Raw genomic sequence first — 24201 nt, 5'->3', positions numbered from 1 at the left:
GAGGACATGGGTTAAGGGTGAAAGGGGAAAAGTTTAGTGGGAACATGAGGGGGAACTTCTTCACACAGAGAGTGGTGGGAGTGAGGAACGAGCTGAAGTGGTGAATGCAGGGTCAATATTACCATTGAAGAAGAATTTAGAGGGCTATGGACTGGGTGCAGATGAGTGGGACTAGGCAAAAAAAAATGGTTTGGCACAGACTGGAAGGGCCGAAGGAGCAAATTTCTGTTCTGTAATTTTCAATGGTTCTAATTCCCTTCACCACCCCCAGTCTAATGTGCCTGGTCTCGGCCTTGTCCATTGTTAGAATGAGGCTAAATGGAAACTTGAGGAAATACACTTTGTATTTCTCTGTAAAAATTGGTTTCTCTAATTTTAGGTAAACCCTAACCTCTATCTGGTTCCATCTCTTCACTTTTCTCTCTAATCCCAACTCCCCAATGCTCTCTTTCTCTTTCTATCACTCCACCTCTCCCTATTCTGTCTGATACCCTATCACCTTTTGGCCCCTCTTCAGCTCCTTTTCCACCTCCTTTTCACTTTAATCTCAATAAAGGGTCCAGAGCGGATGGAATCACTGACTGATCATTTCTACCCCTAGATGCTGCATGACTTGCTGAGCTCCGGCAGCATTGTCTTGTTTGATCAGTGTAGTGCTGCTGGCTGTACAGTTTTGCACAGGAAATGCTATTTTATCCCATCATGACTGAGCAAAACCTTCCCAAGTGTCCCTCGGGATTGTTGTTGGCAATGGTAGAGTTAATGGTTGTTGAATCATATCTTCTGTTGATTAGAGCTTGTACTTGGCACAAGTGCATTGTTTAAATGGCTGTTCATCAGACATGATCTCTCTTAATGGAAGAATTGGATAACTGCCACCTCCCAACCACCCGGCAGTTTGAAAAGAATAACCGCTGCTTCCTGTCTATTGATAGTGGCTTTTGCATCTCATAACTTCATTGTGACGTGCACAGAGTAATGATGGGATGACATTCGATCCACATTATATCTTTGGCATTAAACAGAGAGAAGAAAGTCTTCCACTCTTCAAGGTTGCTCTTCAAAGAGATGAGTAGAAAAGTTTGTGTCTTTCAGAACATCCTATCCTTCGTGACCAGTTATCTCTCACGACCTCCCTCTTGGACAAGCAGATGAAAAAGCACTTTCAATATTAATAGAACTAAATGCTTTTGGATGTGACTTCACATTTCAAATTACACAATTCAGATTGTGCAATTTAGGTTTTAGATTTAGTGCTCCTGGATCACTTCTGTATATCTTGGGAATTTGAGCCACTTTAAAAATGCAAAACAAGAAATAGAAGCAGACTCATGCTGTTTAGAAAGATTTGCCATATTTCTTGGCCAATATGATTATTTCATTGCTATTTCTAGTGGCTTCCATCCACAAATCAAGTTTGTTTTGTCATTACCAGAGTGATTCAGCTTCTCTCGTCATAAAGTGTTTGAAAAGCCCCGTGCTGTTGAAATGTACTGTCATTGTTGTCTTCAACCTCTGGAGGGCCGGAAGCTCCTTTCAAATAATCCAGGCACATCTGTTATCTAGCTGCAAGGCCAAATATATTAGTTTTCTCCAGATTCAACTGAAGTAGAAAGAATGCAATTTTTTTCAGTCAAATATAACAGAAAGATGAATCAATAGTCAAGGAAAGACTCGCATGTTGATATCTACCCCACACCATTATGCTGCAGGTGGTTGCTGTCTAAATGCAGTCATTCTCAGCGCAGAATGCAACAGGGAAGTCTCAATGGGCCTGCGCTGACTGTGATCAGAGTCTCAATTCCCAGAGAATCCATTCAGTGTCTGCTGAATCTCTTAAACTTTACCCACCCCGTGTTTTGATACTTCTCCAGTTCCCTTTTGAAAACTATTTTAATGTTCTGACAACTTCTTGCAAAAGTTCCCCCCTTTGCTATTATTTGTAATCTGGAAAGGGCGGCACTGTTAGTGCAACATTCGGGACTGGGGTTAAAATCCTGCGCTGTCTGTAAGAAGCTTGTACGTTCTCCCCGTGTCTACATTGGTTTTCCCCGGGGACTCCGGTTTCCTCCCACCGATCAAAATAAACTGGCAGTGGGGTGTAATTTGGCAGTACAGGCTCGTGGACCAAAATGGGCTGTTACTGTGCTGTATATCTAAATTTAAAAATTTGAATCTATTTTGCTCGCTTTGGGAATGATGTGTTTGTAGAGTTGTATATTTGCTACATTGTAAATGGTTTAATATATTTTTGGTCTGAAACTTTATTGTCATATACTTAAATATAATGTACAGATGGACTGAAATTCTTCCTTGTTACAGCCAAACAGGTCCACAAGTTGCACCAACTATAATAGTCTAAATTAAATAACCGCCATGCTAATACCTGTAAGGAGTTTGTACGTTCTCCCCACGACTGCATGGATTTTCTCCGGGGGCTCTGGTTTCCTCCCACCCTTCCAAAAACATATCCAGGGGGTGTAGGTTAGTGAGGTGCAAATTGTCTAATTTTTTTTTTTAATTTAATAAATATAAAATATTAAAGGATAGATAAATATTCACAGTTGTCAATTCAATTAAAAGAGGTGCTTCAATGGTTCAGACCCATCTCTTGGCGCTCCTGGAGTAGTTTATGATTAGGGTAGTGCAAGGAGGTTCACAAGTATAGTTGCTTTTGGGGAGAAAAGGACACAGAAGCCTGGTCTGGTGTCAGATTTCAGGCTTTACCTTCTACCTGCAGATATTTCTTTCTTTTTCAATATTTGTCTTGAATTTTCCTCGAGCAGGAAAACCTGAAAGTTAATGACCAGATAGGATTGGTAGTGAATAGTGTACAAGAGGAAAGAGGTGATGATGAGGCTCTCTGGGGCACTGGTGAGACCTCATTTGGAGTACTGTGTGCAGTTTTGGGCCCCCTATCTTCGAAAGGATGTGATGTGTTGGAGAGGGTGCAGAGATTTACTAGGATGATCCCTGGAATGCAACGGCTAATGTATGAGGAACGCTTGGCAGGTCTTGGATTGTATTCATTGGAGTAAAGAAGAATTGAGAGGGGACCTCGGAGACATTTTGAATTTTGAAATGTTTTGACAAGAATAGATGAAGATAAGATGTTTCCCTTAATGGGTGAATCAAGGACAAGGGGTCACAGTGTTAAAATTAGAAATTATCCATTTAAAACAGAGATGAGGAAGAACATATTTGGTCAGAGGGTCGTGAATCTGTGGAACTCACTGCCGCATACAGCAGTGGAGGCCAGCTCATTGGGAGTATTTAAACAGGAAATAGATAATTATCTAATTAATCAGGGTATCAAGGGATATGGGGAAAAGGCTGGAAATTGGAACTAGGTGTGAGTATAGTTCAGCTTAGTGTAGAGTCACGGAACAGACTCGATGGACCTAGTGGCCTGCTTCTATTCCTTTATCTCATTATCTTGTGATAAAGGAATGACGCATAAAACTAATGCAAACTGAATAAGAGCAGACAAGCACAATATGTCAGAGAGAAAAAATCTTGTGCAACAGTATTATTCATAGGTAATTTGAAAAAAAAGAGAAAAAAATACAATATAATTAATTAATCTAAACCCAAAACCAGTCCTCAGTTGCATGGCAATATAGAAAAAAAACTGCCAGTAGAAATAAAAAGAAATGCATAATTTCAAGAATCACAAAGAACTTGATTACGATTCCCATTAGAGACTGTGAAATTAATTCCGAAAAGAAACCCAAAGATTGGGAAAGTTTAAATTCAACCTCTCCAAGGTTAAATATGACATCATATCATGTAAGCATTGATTATGTCTGGGCAGGACAGCAACCTTCCATCTGATCAAAATAACTCTATTGCAATAAGAGAAGCGTAGGCCTAATACGTGACATTGGAATGAAGACAATTTCACGATCCTCTGTTCAACCATCCCAAACAAGACCATCAACGGGTCCTAGTGCTAGGTTAACGGTAATAATTATTGATAAAGTACAAAAGACCTCTTCCCAATACTTGGCAAGAGTCAAACGAGACCAAAACATATGAATTAATGATCTGTCCGCATTCTTACATTATCACAGAAAGAGCTAATATTAGGGTAAATGCAGTACAACTCAGATTATCCTAAATGGTTGGGGCTGGGCCTACGTTGGATAAATGTTTTTTCAAGAAACTGGTCATTTTTTTCAAAACAGTCCAGTAGCAACAGCAAATCACTTGTATCAATGTTTAAGCAATAACAAACCACAAGGGAAGGCCTTTTTAAGCATTAAAATAATGTTTAATTCTCACCAAAAAATTGCTGGCCACGCCCAATCCCAATCCATCTGCCACTGCCGATTCCCAGCGAGGTTTTCTGAGCCGGTGGAACACTCACTGGCGAGTTGGCAGGCTCTCCGGTCACCAGAGTTCCGACCCCAAGTGTCGACTGAATCATCCCTTACGCTTCCACGTACACACATTGAGAAGTCCAGTGTGCAGTAGTAGGCCGAGGGAAGAGTTCAGAGTCGGCGTCGGCGCCAGTGTGCCTAGGAAGGGGAGGGAACACCACTAAGCCCAAGGTCCCCGCTTCTGCCCTGGAGGCTGCTCTCCTTGATGATGCCAGGGCAAGGGATTCTTCCGATTGCTTGCGGTTAGGAGACGATGGTGTGCAGTTTGAGAGGGAGATTTGGAGAGAAAAGTCAAAATGGAGAGAGAGAGGGGAGGGAGTTACTTGAAATAAGGACAATCTAACTTCATGTCAGGTGAATTTTTTCTACCCGTGAGCGGGGAATTATAGGCCGGTGAGCCTTGCATCAGTAGTGGGCAAAATGATGGAATCCATTATTAAGGATGTAATAGCGGAGCATATGACTAGCAGAGAAGGGATCGGATGGAGTCAACATGGATTTACAAAAGGTAAATCGTGCTTGACAAATCTATTGGAATTCTTAGAGATGGTGACAGGTAAAATAGATGGGGGAGAGCCAGTGGATGTGGTGTACCTGGACTTCCAAAAGGCCTTCGATAAGGTCCCGCATAAACGACTGGCTTCCAAAATCAAGGCTCATGGGATTGGGGGCAAAGTATTGATGTGGATTGAGAACTGGCTGGGAGGTAGAAGACAGAGAGTTGGGATAAATGGCTCATTTTCTGAGTGGCAGGCGGTGACCAGTGGGGTGCCACAGGGATCTGTACTGGGACCCCAGCTGTTCACAATTTACATTAATGATCTGGATGAGGGGATTGGATGTAATATCTCCAAATTTGCAGATGACACTAAGCTAGGAGGGGTTGTATGCACGGAAGAGGGGGTCAGGAAGCTCCAGTGTGATTTGGATAAATTGAGGGACTGGGCAGATACATGGCAAATGCGCTACAATGTGGATAAATGTGAGGTTATCCACTTTTGTAATACAAACCGGAGGGCAGATTACTATTTGAATGGCAATAGATTAAGAGATGGGGAAGTGCAGAGAGACCTAGGGGTACTTGTACACCAGTCTCTGAAGGCGAGCATGCAGGTACAGCAGGCAGTTAAAAAGGCAAATGGTATGTTGGCCTTCATATCAAGAGGGTTTGAGTATAGGAACAAGGATACCTTACTGGAGCTGTTCAGGGCCTTGGTGAGACCCCACCTGGAGTATTGTGTGCAGTTTTGGTCACCTTATCTAAGGAAGGATGTTCTTGCAATGGAGGGAGTGCAGAGGCGATTCACCAGGCTGATACCTGGAATGGCAGGAATGACTTGTGAGGAAAGATTGCGCAAATTGGGATTGTACTCACTGGAGTTTAGAAGATTGAGAGGGGATCTCATAGCGACCTATAAAATTCTGGCAGGACTGGACAGAATGGATGCAGATGCGATGTTCCAAGGATGGGAAAATCCAGAACCCGGGGCCATGGTTTGAGGATAATAGGCAAACCATTTAGGATCGAGATGAGGAGGAATTTCTTGACCCAGAGGGTGGTGAATCTGTGGAATTCATTGCCAAGAGGGCAGTAGAGGCAGGTTAATTCAATCTATTTAAGAGGGAATTAGATCTATTTCTTCAGTATAAGGATATTAAAGGTTACGGAGAGAAGGCGGGGACGGGGTACTGAACTTTAAGATCAGCCATGATCTCGTTGAATGGTGGAGCAAGCTCTTAGGGTTGAATGACCTACTCATGCTCCTATCTTTTATGTTTCTATGTCAGTTTAGCTCTGAAAAAATTCAGATAAATAAGGATTTCTGATTTGTTTCGGATATCCTCGTTTATCTAAACTTTTAAATTTGGATAAGTGAGGATTCTGGAGAATCCGAATTTGGATAATGAGAGTTCTGTACTAGCTAGTTTAATTTTAGACATATAAGCTCTATACACAAATTTGAATTGTAGCAGTGAGTGAAGGGCACAAAGAAAAGATGTATTAACCAACTTAAAAACAGAGCAAGAATCGTCAGGAATAGAAATGTGGAGGCCCTGCTCCCAGGCCTTTTTAATTTTATCCACTGAAGTTTACCTTGATTTCTGCAGAACATCATTATACAATCGCTATTAACCTTTCCTGAGATGGTTGAATATCGTAGTTTTTTTTCTATCAAATTCATAAAGGAACCTGCAAAATAGAGAAAGTCCCTATTCTGCAAATATCTAAAAAAGTGAGAATCTGGTAAATTAAATTTATAAGAAAGTTGCTCGAATGTAGCAAGATTATTACCAATAAAAAAATCATAAAAATGTTTAATACCTAATCTGGACCATTTCTGAAAAGCAGAGTCCATCAAAGAAGGCTGAAAAAGAAATTCAATTAAAATAGGACTGAAACTAAGAAATCTGAAACCAAAAATGTTTTCTGAACTGAAACCAAATCCTACTTGTATATTTAACCACTAGAAGACAATTGATTGAGTTGCAGCTAACTGCCGTTGTTCTAATTTCTTAACTGTCTTCCATTTCTGACATCCTTATTTAGAGAGTTTTTTTTAAACTTTAGTTGTTTCTTTATTAATTACTATAATTTTTGATGATGACCGACAAGAAGCACTAAGGCCTGAAGGAAAGAAGAAGAAAATCATTTGCCTACTAATCTAATGGTTACTTTGAAGGACTCCATTAAGGCGTTGAGGAAGGATGTTAAAGCTATTAAAGCTACTGTTAATCTGAAGAGCCAGCTCTTCAGCGCTTGACGTCCTGCTTTGCGGAAACTGCCAAAATGTTTGGCCTGGAAGTCAGCCTGAAGAAAACTGAGGTCCTCCATCAGCCAGCTCCCCACCATGACTACCAGCCCCCCCACATCTCCATCGGGCACACAAAACTCAAAACGGTCAACCAGTTTACCTATCTCGGCTGCACCATTTCATCAGATGCAAGGATCGACAATGAGATAGACAACAGACTCGCCAAGGCAAATAGCGCCTTTGGAAGACTACACAAAAGAGTCTGGAAAAACAACCAACTGAAAAACCTCACAAAGATAAGCGTATACAGAGCCGTTGTCATACCCACACTCCTGTTCGGCTCCGAATCATGGGTCCTCTACCGGCACCACCTACGGCTCCTAGAACGCTTCCACCAGCGTTGTCTCCGCTCCATCCTCAACATCCATTGGAGCGCTCACACCCCTAACGTCGAGGTACTCGAGATGGCAGAGGTCGACAGCATCGAGTCCACGCTGCTGAAGATCCAGCTGCGCTGGATGGGTCACGTCTCCAGAATGGAGGACCATCGCCTTCCCAAGATCGTATTATATGGCGAGCTCTCCACTGGCCACCGTGACAGAGGTGCACCAAAGAAAAGGTACAAGGACTGCCTAAAGAAATCTCTTGGTGCCTGCCACATTGACCACCGCCAGTGGGCTGATAACGCCTCAAACCGTGCATCTTGGCGCCTCACAGTTTGGCGGGCAGCAGCCTCCTTTGAAGAAGACCGCAGAGCCCACCTCACTGACAAAAGGCAAAGGAGGAAAAACCCAACACCCAACCCCAACCAACCAATTTTCCCTTGCAACCGCTGCAATCGTGTCTGCCTGTCCCGCATCGGACTGGTCAGCCACAAACGAGCCTGCAGCTGACGTGGACTTTTTACCCCCTCCATAAATCTTCGTCCGCGAAGCCAAGCCAAAGAAAGAAAAGAATCTATCAGATACGAAGCTGGATGAAGTTTGTGAAATAACTGAAGAACATGGAGATTGGTCAGCGGAATGTATGGATTCTCAGATGTATGGAGTAAATCAAATGAATTCCTATTGAAGAAGGACACAGACTTAGAAGCAAGGAGCAGACAGAACAATGTGAGAAGTCTTGGTCTGAAAGAGGATACAGAATCTGGCCAATTTACTAACTTTTTTGCAGAATTACTTTGGGAAATGTTTGGTGGATCATTACTACCTACATTGCCTGAACTGGACAGAGATCATAGATCATTGGTTTCTCTGCCTGCTTCTGGGAATAAGTCCCATCCGGTGATTCTTTGTTTGCATTATTTCCAAGTTAAAGATTTATAAATATGTGAATCTTGCCAAAGAGTAATGTTGACATATCATCAACATTGAAGATTATTCCATGAAGGTGTTAAAACAGTGTGCCCAATATGTCCAGGCTGTACACAAGAGGCTACCTGGCATGTCTTCTACCTCCCTTGGCTTCCTGGCATGTCTTCAGATCACTCTCCCGAAGAAGTTGTATCGTTGACTGGGCTCATCATTTGATGCTCAGAAATTTCTCGATGACCTCCCTTTTACCTCTACTTCTGTGAATCTGTAATATTGTTTTTGTATTCTCTTCTGAATTCGCAAGAAGTATGTGATTCAGATTGTTAAAGCTCATGGTGCTTTTAATTACTTACTTGAGTAGTAAGAATGTTCCAGTGATTTCCTTTTTGACTTTCATTTTGCCAGAAGGTATTTTAAAAAATTCTTTTGAGTTAAGATTAGATATTCTTTTGTGAGTTTAACTTTTCACTTTTTCTTAGTATTTTGTTCTATTAGTTTGGAATACTTTTGTTATTTTTAAATTTATTTGGCCCATTATATTAAATTGGTAAACTGTTGAATTAGTCAATTACAATGTATAATTTTTTTTTCTAAGGGCCATTTCTTTCGAGCTCTCGGAATCTGACCTTGTTATTTCATTATTAGCCATAACAAGTTTAGCATAGCTTGGAAGTTAAATGCAGTTCACATTTAGATAAGGAATGTTGCCTTCAGGAATAATTTTGGGAGGATTCTAGTCTCATGGTTAAACTGAGTCAATTGAATCCTCATGAATGTTACTTTTCAGTATTTCTGCTTTTAATGCAGTTTATATGGGGAGATATATTAATATTGTGAGTTGGAATATTCAGGGTTTAAACCATCCTATGAAACACAATAAAGTATTTATGCATATTAAAAAGTTTGAAGCTAATATTTTTACAAGAATTGCATATGTTTGAATGCCTTTTTCGAAGTTGAAGAGGACAGCACTTTCATGCGTCTTTTATTTTTTTGATTTTTGATCTTAATTGACCAATCTATTCCATTTGACCATTGTAATGTAGTTTATGATATGAATAGTTGTTTTCTTATTGTTTATGGGAAATAATAAAATTATAGTCATTGTGAATGTTTAAAGTTCTAATGTTGATGATCTAAGGTGGTGACTTTAATTGTTGGCTGGACCCTGCCTTGTCTGTTTGTCTTCTAAAAAAAGCCAAATTAAGCAAATTTGCTCTAATTATTCATTCTTTTCTGTTGAAGTGTGGCATTTTAGATGTATGGCATTTTCTCCATCCTAATGATAAGGAATTTTCCTTTTTACTGATGTCCTTCATATGTTTTCATGGATTGATTTTTTAACTACCTGAAGATTTAATTTTTTTTTTAGCAATAGAGCACCCTGTAGAAGGCCCTTCTATCCATGAAACCTGTACAGCCTAATTACACTCAATTAACCTACTAACCCCATACATTTTGGAGGGTGGGAGGAAATTAAAGAGCATGGAGAAAACCCATGTCAGTCACAGGGATAACATACAAACTCCTTACAGACTGGGTCACTGGTGCTATAATCTTTGGCTTGGTTGGTTGGGGTTGGGTGTTGGGTTTTTCCTCCTTTGTCTTTTGTCAGTAAGGTGGGCTCTGTGGTCTACTTCAAAGGAGGTTGCTGCCCGCCGAACTGTGAGGCGCCAAGATGCACGGTTTGAGGCGATATCAGCCCACTGGCAGTGGCCAATGTGGCAGGCACCAAGAGATTTCTTTATGCAGTTCTTGTACCTCTTCTTTGGTGCACATTTGTCACGGTGGCCAGTGAAGAGCTTGCCATATAACACGATCTTGGGAAGGCGCTGGTCCTCCATTCTGGAGACGTGACCTACCCAGCGCAGTTGGATCTTCAGCAACGTGGATTCGATGCTGTCGGCCTCTGCCATCTCGAGTACTTCGATGTTGGAGATGAAGTCGCTCTAATGAATGTTGAGGATGGAGCAGAGACAACGCTGGTGGAAGCGTTCTAGGAGCAGTAGGTGATGCTGGTAAAGGACCCATGATTTGGAGCCGAACAGGAGTGTGGGTAGGACAATGGCTCTGTATACGCTAATCTTTGTGAGGTTTTTCAGTTGGTTGTTTTTCCAGACTCTTTTGTGTAGTCTTCCAAAGGCGCTATTTGCCTTGGCGGGTCTGTTGTCTATCTCGTTGTCGATCCTTGCATCCGATGAAATGGTGCAGCCGAGATAGGTAAACTGGTTGACCGTTTTGAGTTTTGTGTGCCCGATGGAGATGTGGGGGGGCTGGTAGTCATGGTGGGGAGCTGGCTGATGGAGGACCTCAGTTTTCTTCAGGCTGACTTCCAGGCCAAACATTTTGGCAGTTTCCGCAAAACAGGACGTCAAGCGCTGAAGAGCTGGCTCTAAATGGGCAACTAAAGCGGCATCGTCTGCAAAGAGTAGTTCACGGACAAGTTGCTCTTGTGTCTTGGTGTGAGCTTGCAGGCGCCTCAGATTGAAGAGACTGCCATCCGTGCGGTACCGGATGTAAACAGCATCTTCATTGTTGAGGTCTTTCATGGCTTGTTTCAGCATCATGCTGAAGAAGATTGAAAAGAGGGTGGCTGCGAGAACGTAGCCTTGCTTCACGCCATTGTTAATGGAGAAGGGTTCAGAGAGCTCATTGCTGTATCTAACCCGACCTTATTGGTTTTTGTGCAGTTGGATAACCATGTTGAGGAACTTTGGGGGGCATCCCAGGTGCTCTAGTATATGCCAAAGCCCATTCCTACTGGCGGTGTCGAAGGCTTTGGTGAGGTCAACACAGGTGATGTAGAGTCCTTTGTTTTGTTCTCTTCACTTTTCTTGGAGCTGTCTGAGGGCAAAGACCATGTCAGTAGTTCCTCTGTTTGCGCGAAAGCTGCACTGTGATTCTGGGAGAACATTTTCGGCGACATAGGTATTATTCTATTTAGGAGAATCCTAGCGAAGATAGTGTTGCGTTAACCACGCTGCCCATGATGGCAGCAAGAAGAGATCATGATCAGGGTTATGGGGATTCTTCTTGAAGCAGCGTCTTGCATAGATATCTTCATTGGGTGGGAAGTTGGTGGCCATGATGGACTTGGCTAGGTTTGCCACTTCCTGCATTCTTTGGTTCCTGAGCACTCGAGATTTTAAACCATTTCGTGATGCCTCCAGCCAGTACACTTTCCACAGTCCGCCTGTAGAAACGCAATAGAATATTGGACATGCTGTAAGTAGAGGGATTGGCATGCCTTCTTCACGGTTGCCTCGGTGTGCCAGCTGCAGGAGAGGTCCTTCAAATGTGCCGATTCTTAGAAACTTGAAGGTACTAACCCTCACCTTGACTATCCTGTCAATGAAGGCAGATGCGTGGTCCCTCAGCCTCCCCTTGCTAAAGTTGACTACGAGCTTCATGGGCTTCCTGATGTTGAGAGCAAGACTGTACTCGCGCTGTTCTCTATCTCCATCCTCTATTTTGAATCATCATTATTCGTTACTTAGCCAACAACCATGGTGTTGACAGTAAATTTACAGGTTGAGTCATCTCTGCTTTTACGAAGTGTTCTTTCTAATGTGGTTTGAAGCCATTCATTATAATCCTGTAGTGTCTAGTTACCAAAATCAAATGATGTTTGCCTATTTTGCCACTTACAGACAAAGTCAACTTAGTGACGTACAAAAACGGAACCTATTTGTTACCTGAAGACTGTTATATCAGGAATGAAATTATGCACAGATATAAAATGGATGATAGTGGATAAGCAACTTGTTTTAACATCCTACCTGCCCTGCCCTTGGGGAATTCAAGTTGGGGACCAGTAATCTGTGCATTAAAACCTCAGGAACTGCTATTTTGTAGCCAAAACCTCTTGAATTTGTGTAGCATCTTGCATGGAACAAAACATCTGTGAAATGTTGGAGAATGAGGGGAGATTTAATAGAGTGAATGCAAGCAGGCTTTTCCCTCTGAGGTTGGGTGAGACGAGAACTAGAGGACGTGGGTTAAAGGTAGGATGTTTAAAGAGTACGTGGGGGGGGGGGATATCTTCTTCACGCAGAGTTGAGTGTGCATTGAGCTGCCTGCTTAAGTGGTGAATGCAGACTCCATTTTGACATTTAAGAGAAATTTGGAAATGTACATGGATGAGAAGGGTATGGTCTGGGTGAAGGTCAACGGAACTAGAAAAAATAATAGTTTGCCGCAGATCAGATGGCCTGAGATTTACCAGAATTAGAGGGTATGAGGTTATAGGAAGAAAGCTGTTTTCTCAGGTGTGCTGGAGGCTGAGGGGAGACCTGAGAAGTTTATAAAATGATAGAGTACACAGTCAGGATCTTTATCCCAGGGTAAAAATTTCACATACTGAAGTATGTGTATTTAAAGTTTGGGGAGCGGAGGGGGTGCGGTATATAGGGGAGGAATTTTAAAGGTGATGTACAGGGACATTTCACACAGAGAATGAAAGGTGACTGGGGGCTGCTAGGGGAAACAGATACGACAGTAGCATTTAAGTAGGAAAGCATGGAAATCCATTCCTGTTCACCTCATTCCGATTCATGCTATTGTATCTTGTCTGTGTAAGCTGCAGAAAATTTGTGTACATGATAAACCTTCATTTCCCCAAGTCACACATCATCCCAACTTGGAAGTGCTTCACTGATCTTTCATCACAAGGTGCTCGTCCAGGGAAATTTCTCATCACAGTGGGTCACCTGGCAGCCCTGTCCCCCCCCCCTCCACCCACCCAGAACAGCCCCCCAATGGGAACACCCGCTTGATACGGACAACAGAACTTGAGGAAATGAAGAAGTTGTCACCACATCAAGGAATGGGTAATAAATGCTGGCCTTGTAAGTGACCATTATAACTTGGAAATGAATGTCATCAGAATTTATTGTCACAAGCAGATCATGACGTGTTTTGTGCAGGATCACGGGTGCAAAATTGTAACCAATGACCTTTTCAAAAAAATAAATAAATTAGTGCAAAAGAAAAGGGCAAAAAAAAGGCCACCTCTGGAATCAACGTGGTGAACCACTTCTGCACCGCATCCAAAGCCAGTACATCCTTCCTCAAGCAAGGAGACCAGGACTGTACAGGATAAATGAACTGATTCTGTTTTCTGTGGCTCTTTCAGTGGACACTGTCACTACCAGATTCCAATATTTCCACCTTGTACCTGTCTGGGCCCAATTATTTCCCGCTAATATAAAAGCACAACATAAATTTGTCCAGGTGGAAGAAAGCTAGCAATGATTCCACTCTGGGACAGATTTTTCAAAGCTCTTTCTTGATTCTTCTTTGGCTTGGCTTCGCGGACGAAGATTTATGGATGGGGTAAATGTCCACGTCAGCTGCAGGCTTCTTTGATTACATGGATGAATAAAGACGTTCATTCATTATCAGCGCATGTAACGAATCCCCAAGCAGAAAGCTTTTGTTAACGTTACATTCCAGAGCAATGAAAGGAACAAATAATCTAGAATCAGACACATTAATCCTTCGCAAATTAAGGCTCATGGAGAATTTGAAGGTTATTACTGTGAATGCACTTCTCAACCTGGATTGCAGAGAAAGTAGAGGTTTCCGGGGTCTGCATTCTCAGCAACTTCTGCTGTGCATCAAAGCATTAGCATGGGTTCAACAAATATTTTGTAACTTCAGATCTGTCCAGGGCCAGGATTGCTGATGGATCTGGTTTGCTGGGGCATTGCCCTCCAGGGGAATGTTTATCTTTTGGCTGATGGTAGGTGTGACGGAAGAAATAAGGCATTATAAACTGGAAGGATTCATTGGAATCTCAAGCCTTCACCATCCCTCTTTCCCCCTTGTTTCCCCCCCCCTCCACCCCCCAACTTTGTGGACTCCTCCCCTACCTGCCTCTCCACCTCTCCCACCTTCATAAATCCAGGTTCCCATTCCCTCTACACCCCTCTCCTGCCTCGCACCCCCCCCCCCCCCAAGTCTTAAAAGGGTCCTGACCCAAAATGTTGATTGTTTCTACTGATAAATGCTGCCTGACTCAGACTTGGCCCAGCCTCTCTTTGATTAAGATTCCAGCATATGATTAACACTTTGTCGCTTGTTTTTGGTTCGGTTCCTTTCGTTATTATGTAATCATACAAAAATGTAATATGCATGATGTACTTTAACTTTTGCCTGCCATAAGGCAAAGACACCACGAACATTGCCCGGTGCCCTAAATAATAAGAGAGTCCCTTCAGAGTCACTGAGTGCCCCTCGATTGGCCTCCAGTGTTTCTGTAGCCTCTATAGCCAGACCAGACTCGACTCCTGCATAGAGCTCCAGATCCAAGACTCCGATACAATCAGGAATCCTTCAGCAGCCAAGGCCATTCAGGGGCCCTTCTTGCCCTCGGCACCCTCTTGAATCCCACCTCCAATATCTGGTTCCTATTAGCCAATCTTCAGCAACTTACGGACTGTGCGGGTCTTTCAATCGCAAGATTGTCAGTTCTTCAGCCACTGAGTCCCTCGCTGGTCTGCTGCCATAGTCACCTTCCTGTAGGGTCATCTCCCTGGCTTCTCCTTCTCAACAGGGGGTGTTCTCCCTGTTTCTGGTGCCTGTTTCTGGCGCTCTGCTGCTCCCCGGAGTCTGCAACTCCTCATGGTCTTGGCCCTGTAAATGAAACACCTGTCCATGCTGAGTCTTTTACCCAAGGGTGTTGAACTTGTGAGAAACATATTTTATGTGCATGTATGAGCACGGTGTTCCAGAAAAAACACTGTTTTGTCCAGTTGAATATATGGTCAGATGATAATAAATTTGAACTTGATATTTGATATTGACTTTGTAAGAACACTTTTTAGCAAGTGAGAAACATCCATTTACTCCAGCAATCTGTTTCAATCTAACCAATCACATCATCAATTAATCATCTTCCCTGTTACGCCCTGTCATCAAATTCCTGAAAATTTACCATGGCTTTTCCACCCTATTTCTTAACATCAAATCCCATAATAAAATGTCTGAATCAAATGCTTTCTCTTCAACAAGATGAGAGAAATGGGTGCTTCTCCTGGTGTCCTTCTACCAATACAGATGACTTGCTACGTGGTTCCGTATGGAGTCTCTATGCACATGTTGGTGGTCATGTTTTGACGATCCAACTGTGATGAGACTTCAATACAAGCCCCATGGCTGTTGGGAGCATCCTGAAAAGCACAATGCAAGTCCATGCTCTTTCTGGTGACAGGTTATAGAGAGACGTGAGTTGCTTGCTGTGGCTGAAACTCTGCAGTACCGTCACCATGGATGGGATTATCTAGTATATATCATATATAACCATATAACAGTTTATGGCATGGAAATAGGCCATCTTGGCCCTTCAAGTCCATGCTGGTTCACTCAAACAACTCCGCTAGATCCCCCTGCCTATTCTACACCCATAACCCTCCAACCCCCTCCTATCCATCCATGTATATATCCAGCCTCCTCTTAAATGAAAGAATTGACTCTGCCTCAACTATTTCCTCCAGAAGATTATTCCATTCAGCCTTTACTCTCTGAGTGAAGAAACATCCTCTAATGTTTCTCCTAAAATGTTGCCCCCTTACCCTCAACTTGTTTTAACCTCTCCTGCTCTCAGGGGGAAGAGTCTACTTGAATCTAGTCTATCCCCTTCATAATATTAAATACCTCTATCAAATCCCCTCTCAACTGTCTACGTTCCAATTAATAAAGCCCTAACCTCTTCAATCTTTCTCTATATTCTAGGTATTTTAAGCCAAGCAACATCCTTGTAAATCTTCTCTGCACCCTCTCCACCTTATCTATATTCTTCCTATAATTTGGAGACCAGAACTGAACACAATACTCCAAACCTGGCCTCTCCAACGCCTTAAACAGTCGCAGCATCACTTCCCAGCTCCGAGACTCTATGCTATGATTTATGAAAGCTAAAATACCAAATGCCTTCTTAACCACCCTGTCAACATGGGAATCCACCTTCAAGGAACGCCATAACTCCAAGATCTCTTTGTTCTTGTGCATTCCCCAATGTCCTCCCCTTTACTACATGTCCTATTTTAATTATTTTTGCTGAAATGAAGCACCTCACACTTCTCGACATTAAATTCCACCTGCCATCTTTCAGCCCAATTTTCCAGACAAACCATACCCCTCTGTAATCCCTAAAACCTTTCTCGCTATCCATCACTCCCCCTATTTTTGTATCGTCTGCGTATTTACTTACCCAGTTAACCATCCCATCATCCAAATCATTAATATAAATTATGAACAACAGGGGATCTAGCACCGATCCTTGAGGCACTCCGCTCGTCACAGGCTTCCATCCTGACAGACATTTGTCCACCATGACCCTCTGCTGTCTCTCCTCCAGCCACCTCTGAACCCATCTTACTATTTCTCTATTAATCCCTAGTGACTGAACCTTCCTTACTAACCTTTCAGGTGGAACCTTATCAAAAGCTTTGCTAAAATCCAGATAGACTACATCAACAGCCTTCATCCACCTTTCTTGTCACTTCTTCGAAAAACTCAACAAGGTTCGTCAAACATGACTTCCCCTTCACAAACCCATGCTGGGTGCTCCTGCTTATCCAGATATTTATACACATCATCTCTCAGAATACCCTCCATAAATTTCCCTACCACCGAAGTCAAACTTACAGTCCTATAATTACTTGGCTGACACCTCGGCCTTTTTTAAACAACAGAACTACATTAGCAACCCTCCAATCCCGTGCCACCACACCTTCCTCCAGTGATCATTGAAAAATCACTGACAGTGCCTCCGCTATTTGCTCCCTGACCTCCTTTAATGTCGGAGAAAATCCCATCAGGACCAGGAGACTTATCCACTTTTACTGACCCTAGAAGCTCCAAAATCCTCTCTTTACTAATCCCTATCTTTTCCATAACTAAGTCATTTGCCTTACTTATCTCACAATGTCCTTTTCCTTCGTGAACACAGATGAAAAAAAAATCATTTAATGTCTCTCCCATCTGATACAGTTCCTCGCATAGTTCACCACTCTCATTTTCTAGCGGTCCTATTCTATCCTTCTCCCTCCTTTTACTATTCACCTATCTGTAAAAACCCTTAGGATTCACGTTTACTTTATCAGCTACTGACATCTCATACCTTTTTGCCTTTCTAATTTCCTTAAGGTTTTTTCTGGAATCTATGTAATAATCATGCATCTTAACCATTTTTTGCTGCTTAAGTTTAGCTTATGCCCCCCTTCCCCCTTCTATCCCAAACCAACTTCCTATTTTTCCAGAAAACCACGGTTCCCTTGAACTTTTGGCCTTGCCTTTCGATCTGACTGGCACTCAAAGATCCTGTTTTTCTGCTAGTTTTGATGTTTTCCTACTCCCAACAAGTAAGATCAGAGGGAAGCTGTGGTGGGGTCCAAGAGGTGTTATCCATTGCAAGGCATTGTATTGCTAACAAACCTTGGTTCAAGTTCATCATCCAATTGGAACAATACAACCCAACGAAACTACGCTCTCCAGTCCATGGAGATGGTAGGCAATGTTTAGTCCTGCTGGGAAATCCCTACTACATTGTCCTGTGACCTGGTGGTTCTGTAAAACATAGATGTGCTGACTTTGGAAAAGGAGAAAAATGCAGATTGGGAGCGTTCAAGTGTTAAATGATGAGAAGTTACGATCAGACTTTGTTCTGTATGAAATATCAAAGGATAAGGGATAATTGGGATTTATCTTATATTTTGAAGATTGCTAAGATAAAGAGAACAAGCCTGAAAGGTTGGTGAAGAGGTTCAGGAGGATGTGAGTTGGGCTGGGACTTTTCTCCATGGAGCGCAAGAGGTTAAGGTATTTAAAGTGATTAAGAGCAAGACATGGTAAATAGTCATAGAATTTTTTCCTAGAGTAGTGGAATCTTGAGGACATAGATGTAAGGTGAGACCATCAGACTTCTCGACAACAAACTCAATCAGACACTCGTTTGAAGGACTCGTGCACTTTATTGATTTTCTTTTGTTCTCTCAGTATTACACAGCCAGTTTGTTTACATTTGTTATCTGTTTACAGTTTCCTTTGTTTACGTGTTTATGCTGTGTACAGTTTATATTTTGCATTACCAATTAGTGGTAATTCTGCCATTCCTGCAGAAAAAAGGAATTTCAGTGTTGTATGTGATATCATGTCTGTACTTGGACAATAAATCGGAAAGGTTTAAACAGTTCGCTGAGGGTCACGTCTTTCCCACACAGAGCTGCCAGAGAAGGTAGCTGTTGTAGACAGACTTGAGTGGTTGAGGTCCCAATAAACTTTGTGAATTGGCACTCAGTATCTTTGTATTGTGCTTGCTCTTCCAGATCCCTGTTATGACAGGTGCCTTCATGGACTCTCCCATCGATGAATGCAACACCGAGTTCTCGCTCTTTAATTCCTCAACCAATGTGAATGATGCTCCCTCAGCTCCAAGCCAGCTCGAGGACCCTACCCCACCCTCCAATGATGTCATCTGGTTATGGATTGCGATCATTGCCACTATCGGGAACATTGTGGTGGTCGGCGTCGTATATGCCTTCACTTTTTAGGAGAATCGGGCCACCTGGAGCAACCTTTCTGCCACTTGTCTGCTTCAAGGTTTGGGGATCACAGCTGGCTCCCAACACGTCCCTGTCTGCATGCTTTCATGGCGATTGTGGCTGTGTGATATGTGTGTACTTGGCCCCAGTCACTCAACAATCAACAAATCTCAGCCGCCTTCAACTTCTCATCTCCAGGGAGCTGGTGTCATTTGTCAGATGATCTGTGGTCCGCTGTCTTTCAATGGAGGAGCCCTTGTGTAAAGAACAATATCTTTGTCTCTTGAAAGACGCCATCCTGAGAGAATTCACAATGCAGTTTTCATCCCTCGAGTATTCAACACATTCCGACATCTGACCATTTGATGACACAGTGTCAACTTTCACTTAAGTATTAAGATGCTGCAACAGGGTTACTTTTGGAATATAATAGTTTAAAAAAAAATACAGGTCAACTCTACCCAGGGAACAAAAGCATGATGGAAATCAGATTTAAAGTGCCAAGTGGCTTTTAACGAGATTGATTTGAGTCCTGGCTCATGGACGATTCTTGGGACACACAATTCTTGTGCGTTCCAAGACATAACGGAGGCAAGGTAGAAATACCCAAAAAAAGTTTGGGAACTGAGGGAGAGGGCTTCTTTTTTGGAGAGTTTAGTTCTATGCACATGAAACTGAGCAAACCACCTGGTAAATGGAAAAAGTAATTTTGTTCCATTCAGATTGTTGAGTGGTTCTTTGGTTTTGTGTTTGAGGGTTAGGCTTGTCTTCAAACAGCCGATAGAAAATGGTGGGTTGTGCTGAAGCAGGGAGTGCTGGAAGATCTCCCAGCCCTCTTCCACCAAGTTTTTCTTGGTTGCCATCTCAGACCTCTGCAGAAAATTGAGAGGACCTCAGTGCCATTGTTAAATTGAATGGTCAGTGTGTATAAGAATGGTCCTGTGTGGAATCGCACTGTCATTGCTGTAAGTACAAATATGCTAATGTGGTTTATTAATTCAGCAAGATGAAGTGGGTCTTGTACAATTATATAATTGGGACAACTGAATCAGCTGCTCATTTACAATTGGCCATTGAAATGAATGGACAGTGGTCTTGGTCGTCTCTCAGGGTTGTAGTCAACTTGTTTTCACTCCAGTTTTCTTGAGTCTGAGATGATGAGTGACAGTGATGCAGAATCCACGGTCTGCAGGAGTAGGGGGAGTTCAATGGGGTGGGCTCTTTGGAAGGGCTGTATTTTGCTTGGCCTCCTTGCGCTCTCATTATCAAGACTCGAGTTTCTCAGTGCCTTCCCGGATGTTCCTTCTCCATTTTGAATGATTTTAGGCCAGGGATATCCACAAGCCAATGAGGATAACTATTTTCTTTTCCAAGAAAGCTTCGAGAATATCTTTAATTGACCTGGAAATCTCTTGACAATGTGAAGCTCGGGTGCACCTGTTTCAGGAGTTGGTGTCAGGCAAGCAGTTAAAGCATACAAGTGATCAACGGAATGTAATCGGAACATCAAGGCTGGAAGTGTTGGGCTGTGAGAAGATACAGATATTGGTTGACTTGTTTTACTGAAGACGTAGAAGATTCTGTGGATGTCTCAGAAAGTGCACACGAGGGCAAGGATTAGTACTGCCTGGTGGATCATGAACCTTGCACCAGCTTTGAGGGCTTGTACCTTGAACCTTCTTGCTCAGTTGGTTGAAGCCTGTGCTAGCTTACTGAAAGTGTTTCTCAGTTTCATTATTGAAGTTGGCCCATCCTGTCATCAGTTATCAGTTTTCCAGAGATTTCTTTTGTAGAAATGTGCATAAGATTTGATGCAAATACAAGGCTGTTCTTTTGTTGTGCCTGTTTAATGCCCCTTCCCTCCCACCAGCTCCAAACTATGATTTCACCTCCATCTGGAAATCCAGTAATTTAATTATCCTAACTTGTTTTATTTAGTTGTTTGGGGTTATAGAATTCAAACTCTTGACCCTGAATTATTAATCCAGGATGTGGTAAAATAATCCATAAATTTAACACTATAATTCTGCTAGCAGAGATTGGGAACATGGTGTTGGATTGATGGGTGGCATCCGTCCATCGGAATTATCTAGGCATTAAAGTTTTAGAGGCAGGCTCAGTTGGCCACATTCCCATTCTCAGTCAGAAACTAAGGGTTCTCATCCATGGACTGCTGTGGGAAAATCTAAGTCAATGGTCCAGCACAGAGGTGGGGCACCACTTAATCTCAGATTCCTCAACCTCCGCTGCCCATTTTATTCTCCCTGCTGGCAGAGAAGGTTACTAAGGTAAAGGGGAGTGTGAGACAGTGAACTTGGTTACTTGTGCTTGGCCCTGACTCCGCTCAGTTTTTAAAAATTTCATTGTGATCAAATTGAGGAGGATGTGCAGTAAAGCTGGGAGAAGATTTATTCTCACTTGCTCTACCATCCACCAAAGGCCTTGGATCAAGACTGTATTTAACACCCATAGTATTCCTTAGAAAATGAGTTTGTGATATTTATTATCTAACATAATATTTTGTGTACACACCAGTATTTTGCACTCTGTGAAATATTTAAAATGCTAGTTAAAGGGAGCGTTTTCCTTTCTGGTTTGCAGTCTATGGAAATTCTTCAATATGATTGTTCAGCCAGGTTGCTAAATGACTTGGGCCTACAGCCTGACAGCATCCAATGGAGTGGGGAGATCCATACCACCGGAATGATGAGATCACCTGGCAGCTGTTTTCTCTGGGAAAGCATTGTCTAAATCATTCACCACAATATCTAAGCCAATGTGGTTTATTTATATAGATTGAGCAATACATGTTAGCCCACCACTCTGCTCTTCGAAATATCGCCCCTCGTCCAGGGAGCAGCCCTCCCCACAAGTTGCTCCCTCGGTTCTGTTCATTTGGCCACTGTTACTAAGATGACGTGTGCTATTCTGGTTGCCTTGCTGAAGGGAAAGATATCAATAAGATGGAAAGGGTGCAGAAACAATTCAGGAAGGCTTGAATTTTAAAGTCAGATTTGATAAACTGGGATTTTTCTCCCTGCAGCCTAAGAGACTAAGGGCGGGGGGTGGGTTTGGAGAGGTTATAAAATTGCGAGGGACGAGATTAGGTAAATAATCATAGTCTTTTTCCCAGGGTAGGGGAATCTAAATCTATAAGGCATGCAGTTGAGAGGCGAAAGGGGAAAGATTAAAAAGAGGCCTTTTATCACACAGAGTGTTGGGGTATATGGAACGAGCTGCCAGAGGAAGAGGTGGAGGTGGAGACAGTTATAATGTTTAAAAGTCATGTAGACAGTTGGATGGATAGAACTGGTTCAGAGAAACAATGGGTCAAATGCAGGCAAATAGATCAAGGCTTATTTGGCATGGAGAAGCTGGGTTGAAGAGTCTGTGTCTGTGCTCAATACTGTCCCCTCGTGGTAAAGCACAGTAACCGGCCCTTCTAGCCCATGAGGCCCTATGCTGCCCATCACATCAATTAACCTAATTTAATTAAGATACAGTGCAGTAAGGCAAAGGATTTAAATTGAACTAATGTAGATAATGTTGACATTTAAAAACAAAGCTAATCTCACTAACGGTAACCAGATAGAAGTGGAAATTCACCTATTTCATTAATCAGGAAAGAGAATCTGTTGTCCTCGCCCAGACTGGTCTGGATAACCACTGAAATGGCTCAGTTCAGGGGCAATTAGGGATGGGCAGCAAATTCTCCCATTGTCATATTGCCTGGATACAGTGGGAAAAACTGCTTTGCACGCTATCCTGGCAAGTCAGTCTATGTGGTACAACAGTGAGTGCAAGAATAAATACAAACGTGCAGGCTACAACTTCCACTGCCCTTGACAATCCTTCGGTATGGCACTCTGACATCACATATCCCTTCTCACTGCCTCCCTGTCACAGTGTAGCATTCCTTTGGAACTCTCCATTGGCAGTATATTGCTCCTTTTATACCTTTGTGCTCTAAAAGTGCACAGCTCCCTCAGCATCTGCTCTCCCACAGTGCAGCAACTCTTCCTCTGTGATCTAGCTACATATGTGAACTGCACTGGTCGGGCATTATCAACCTTTTTTCGGCTATAGCCCACCTCCCGCCCCCCAGGACTTTGCTTAAGTTTGCTGTGAAACAATCATTCTAGTTTCTGCCATAATTTCCTTCTGCCGACTACATAAAAACATGAAAAAATTTATCTTGTGTGAAGTGAAAAGAAAACGCGGCTTTTATTTAAATTTGTGGTGGCCGTGGCCGTCTTTCCTCGTACATTGAGGGCAAGCTCAGGCCTAAAATACCAATAATGGATCCATCTCCAATTGCGTTGGGAGGCCTGAATTCCTCTAGCATTTCTGTGTTTTAACCCCTGTTGAGAATGGCATGTCAGAGGTGTAGGCTTGAGCTCACTATCTGATTCAAGGGAAAGCTACTAGAAATTCAGCAGGAAATTGAGAGGCCAAAATCTTGTTTGGAATCTTGACTGGAGCGTCCGTCAGATCTATTAACATAGCCTGCAGGAGATTACCAACAAAATTCTTTCACAGAAAAATGCATGCGGGAGGAAGTTCCTGACTGAATTCTTTCACACCCTAGCCACATTTACTGAATTTAATTACCCCCCCCACCCCATTAAGTCAGAGTGGGAGGGCCATTCGGGCGTGAGCCCCCAGAAGAATATCCACACCTGCAGAAGCATCATGGGGAGGTGGGTGCTTGAGTAGATGGTAATGATCCAGAACGTGGAAACATATCCAGGAGATGGATTAGCTAGCTACCAGCACCTTCTGTGCAGTGTAGTACTTTCCTCAACATTCTGTGGTCATTCTGGAGATGTCATGGAGAGGAGGCTTTAGATAGGAGTCGAATTGGACCATTCAACGTTTCGAATCTGCTCTGCCATTCAAATCATAGCTGATGTATTTTTCCTCTCAACCCCATTGTCTTGCTTTCTCCCCATATCCTTCAGCATGGCAGTCTGACAGCACACCTCTCCCTCACTGCCTCCCAGTGACTGCAGCACTCCTTCTGACCTTTCCATGATAGCATATTGTTCTCTACTTATGTTTAACATAACATCCCAGCTCCTATACTCAATAATTTATGAAGGCCAATATGCCAAAAGCTCTCTTTACAATCCTATCCACCTGTGATGCCACGTCCTGGGAATTATGTATCTGCATTTACAGATCCCTCTGTCCTACTGCACTCCTCGGA

At 42.7% G+C, this 24201-nt stretch overlaps 1 protein-coding gene and 1 long non-coding RNA gene across 2 annotated transcripts in view; both read left to right on the top strand.

Annotated features, from left to right (window-relative positions):
- Positions 1-24201, top strand: part of LOC138753155 (uncharacterized) — a 59652-nt gene that overhangs the window by 21056 nt on the left and 14395 nt on the right. The gene's annotated exons all lie outside the window — the stretch shown is intronic.
- LOC138753154 (uncharacterized protein C14orf132) lies at positions 14047-22039 on the top strand. Its single transcript, XM_069915740.1, has 2 exons — positions 14047-14191; positions 18777-22039. The coding sequence occupies exons 1-2, from the start codon at positions 14171-14173 to the stop codon at positions 18999-19001; spliced, it is 246 nt and encodes an 81-aa protein (XP_069771841.1). The 5' UTR covers positions 14047-14170; the 3' UTR covers positions 19002-22039.

This window comes from Narcine bancroftii, chromosome 2, assembly GCF_036971445.1.
Source record: "Narcine bancroftii isolate sNarBan1 chromosome 2, sNarBan1.hap1, whole genome shotgun sequence".
NCBI classification, from domain to species: Eukaryota; Metazoa; Chordata; class Chondrichthyes; order Torpediniformes; family Narcinidae; genus Narcine; species Narcine bancroftii.
This window is presented reverse-complemented; position numbering and strand designations above follow the sequence as displayed.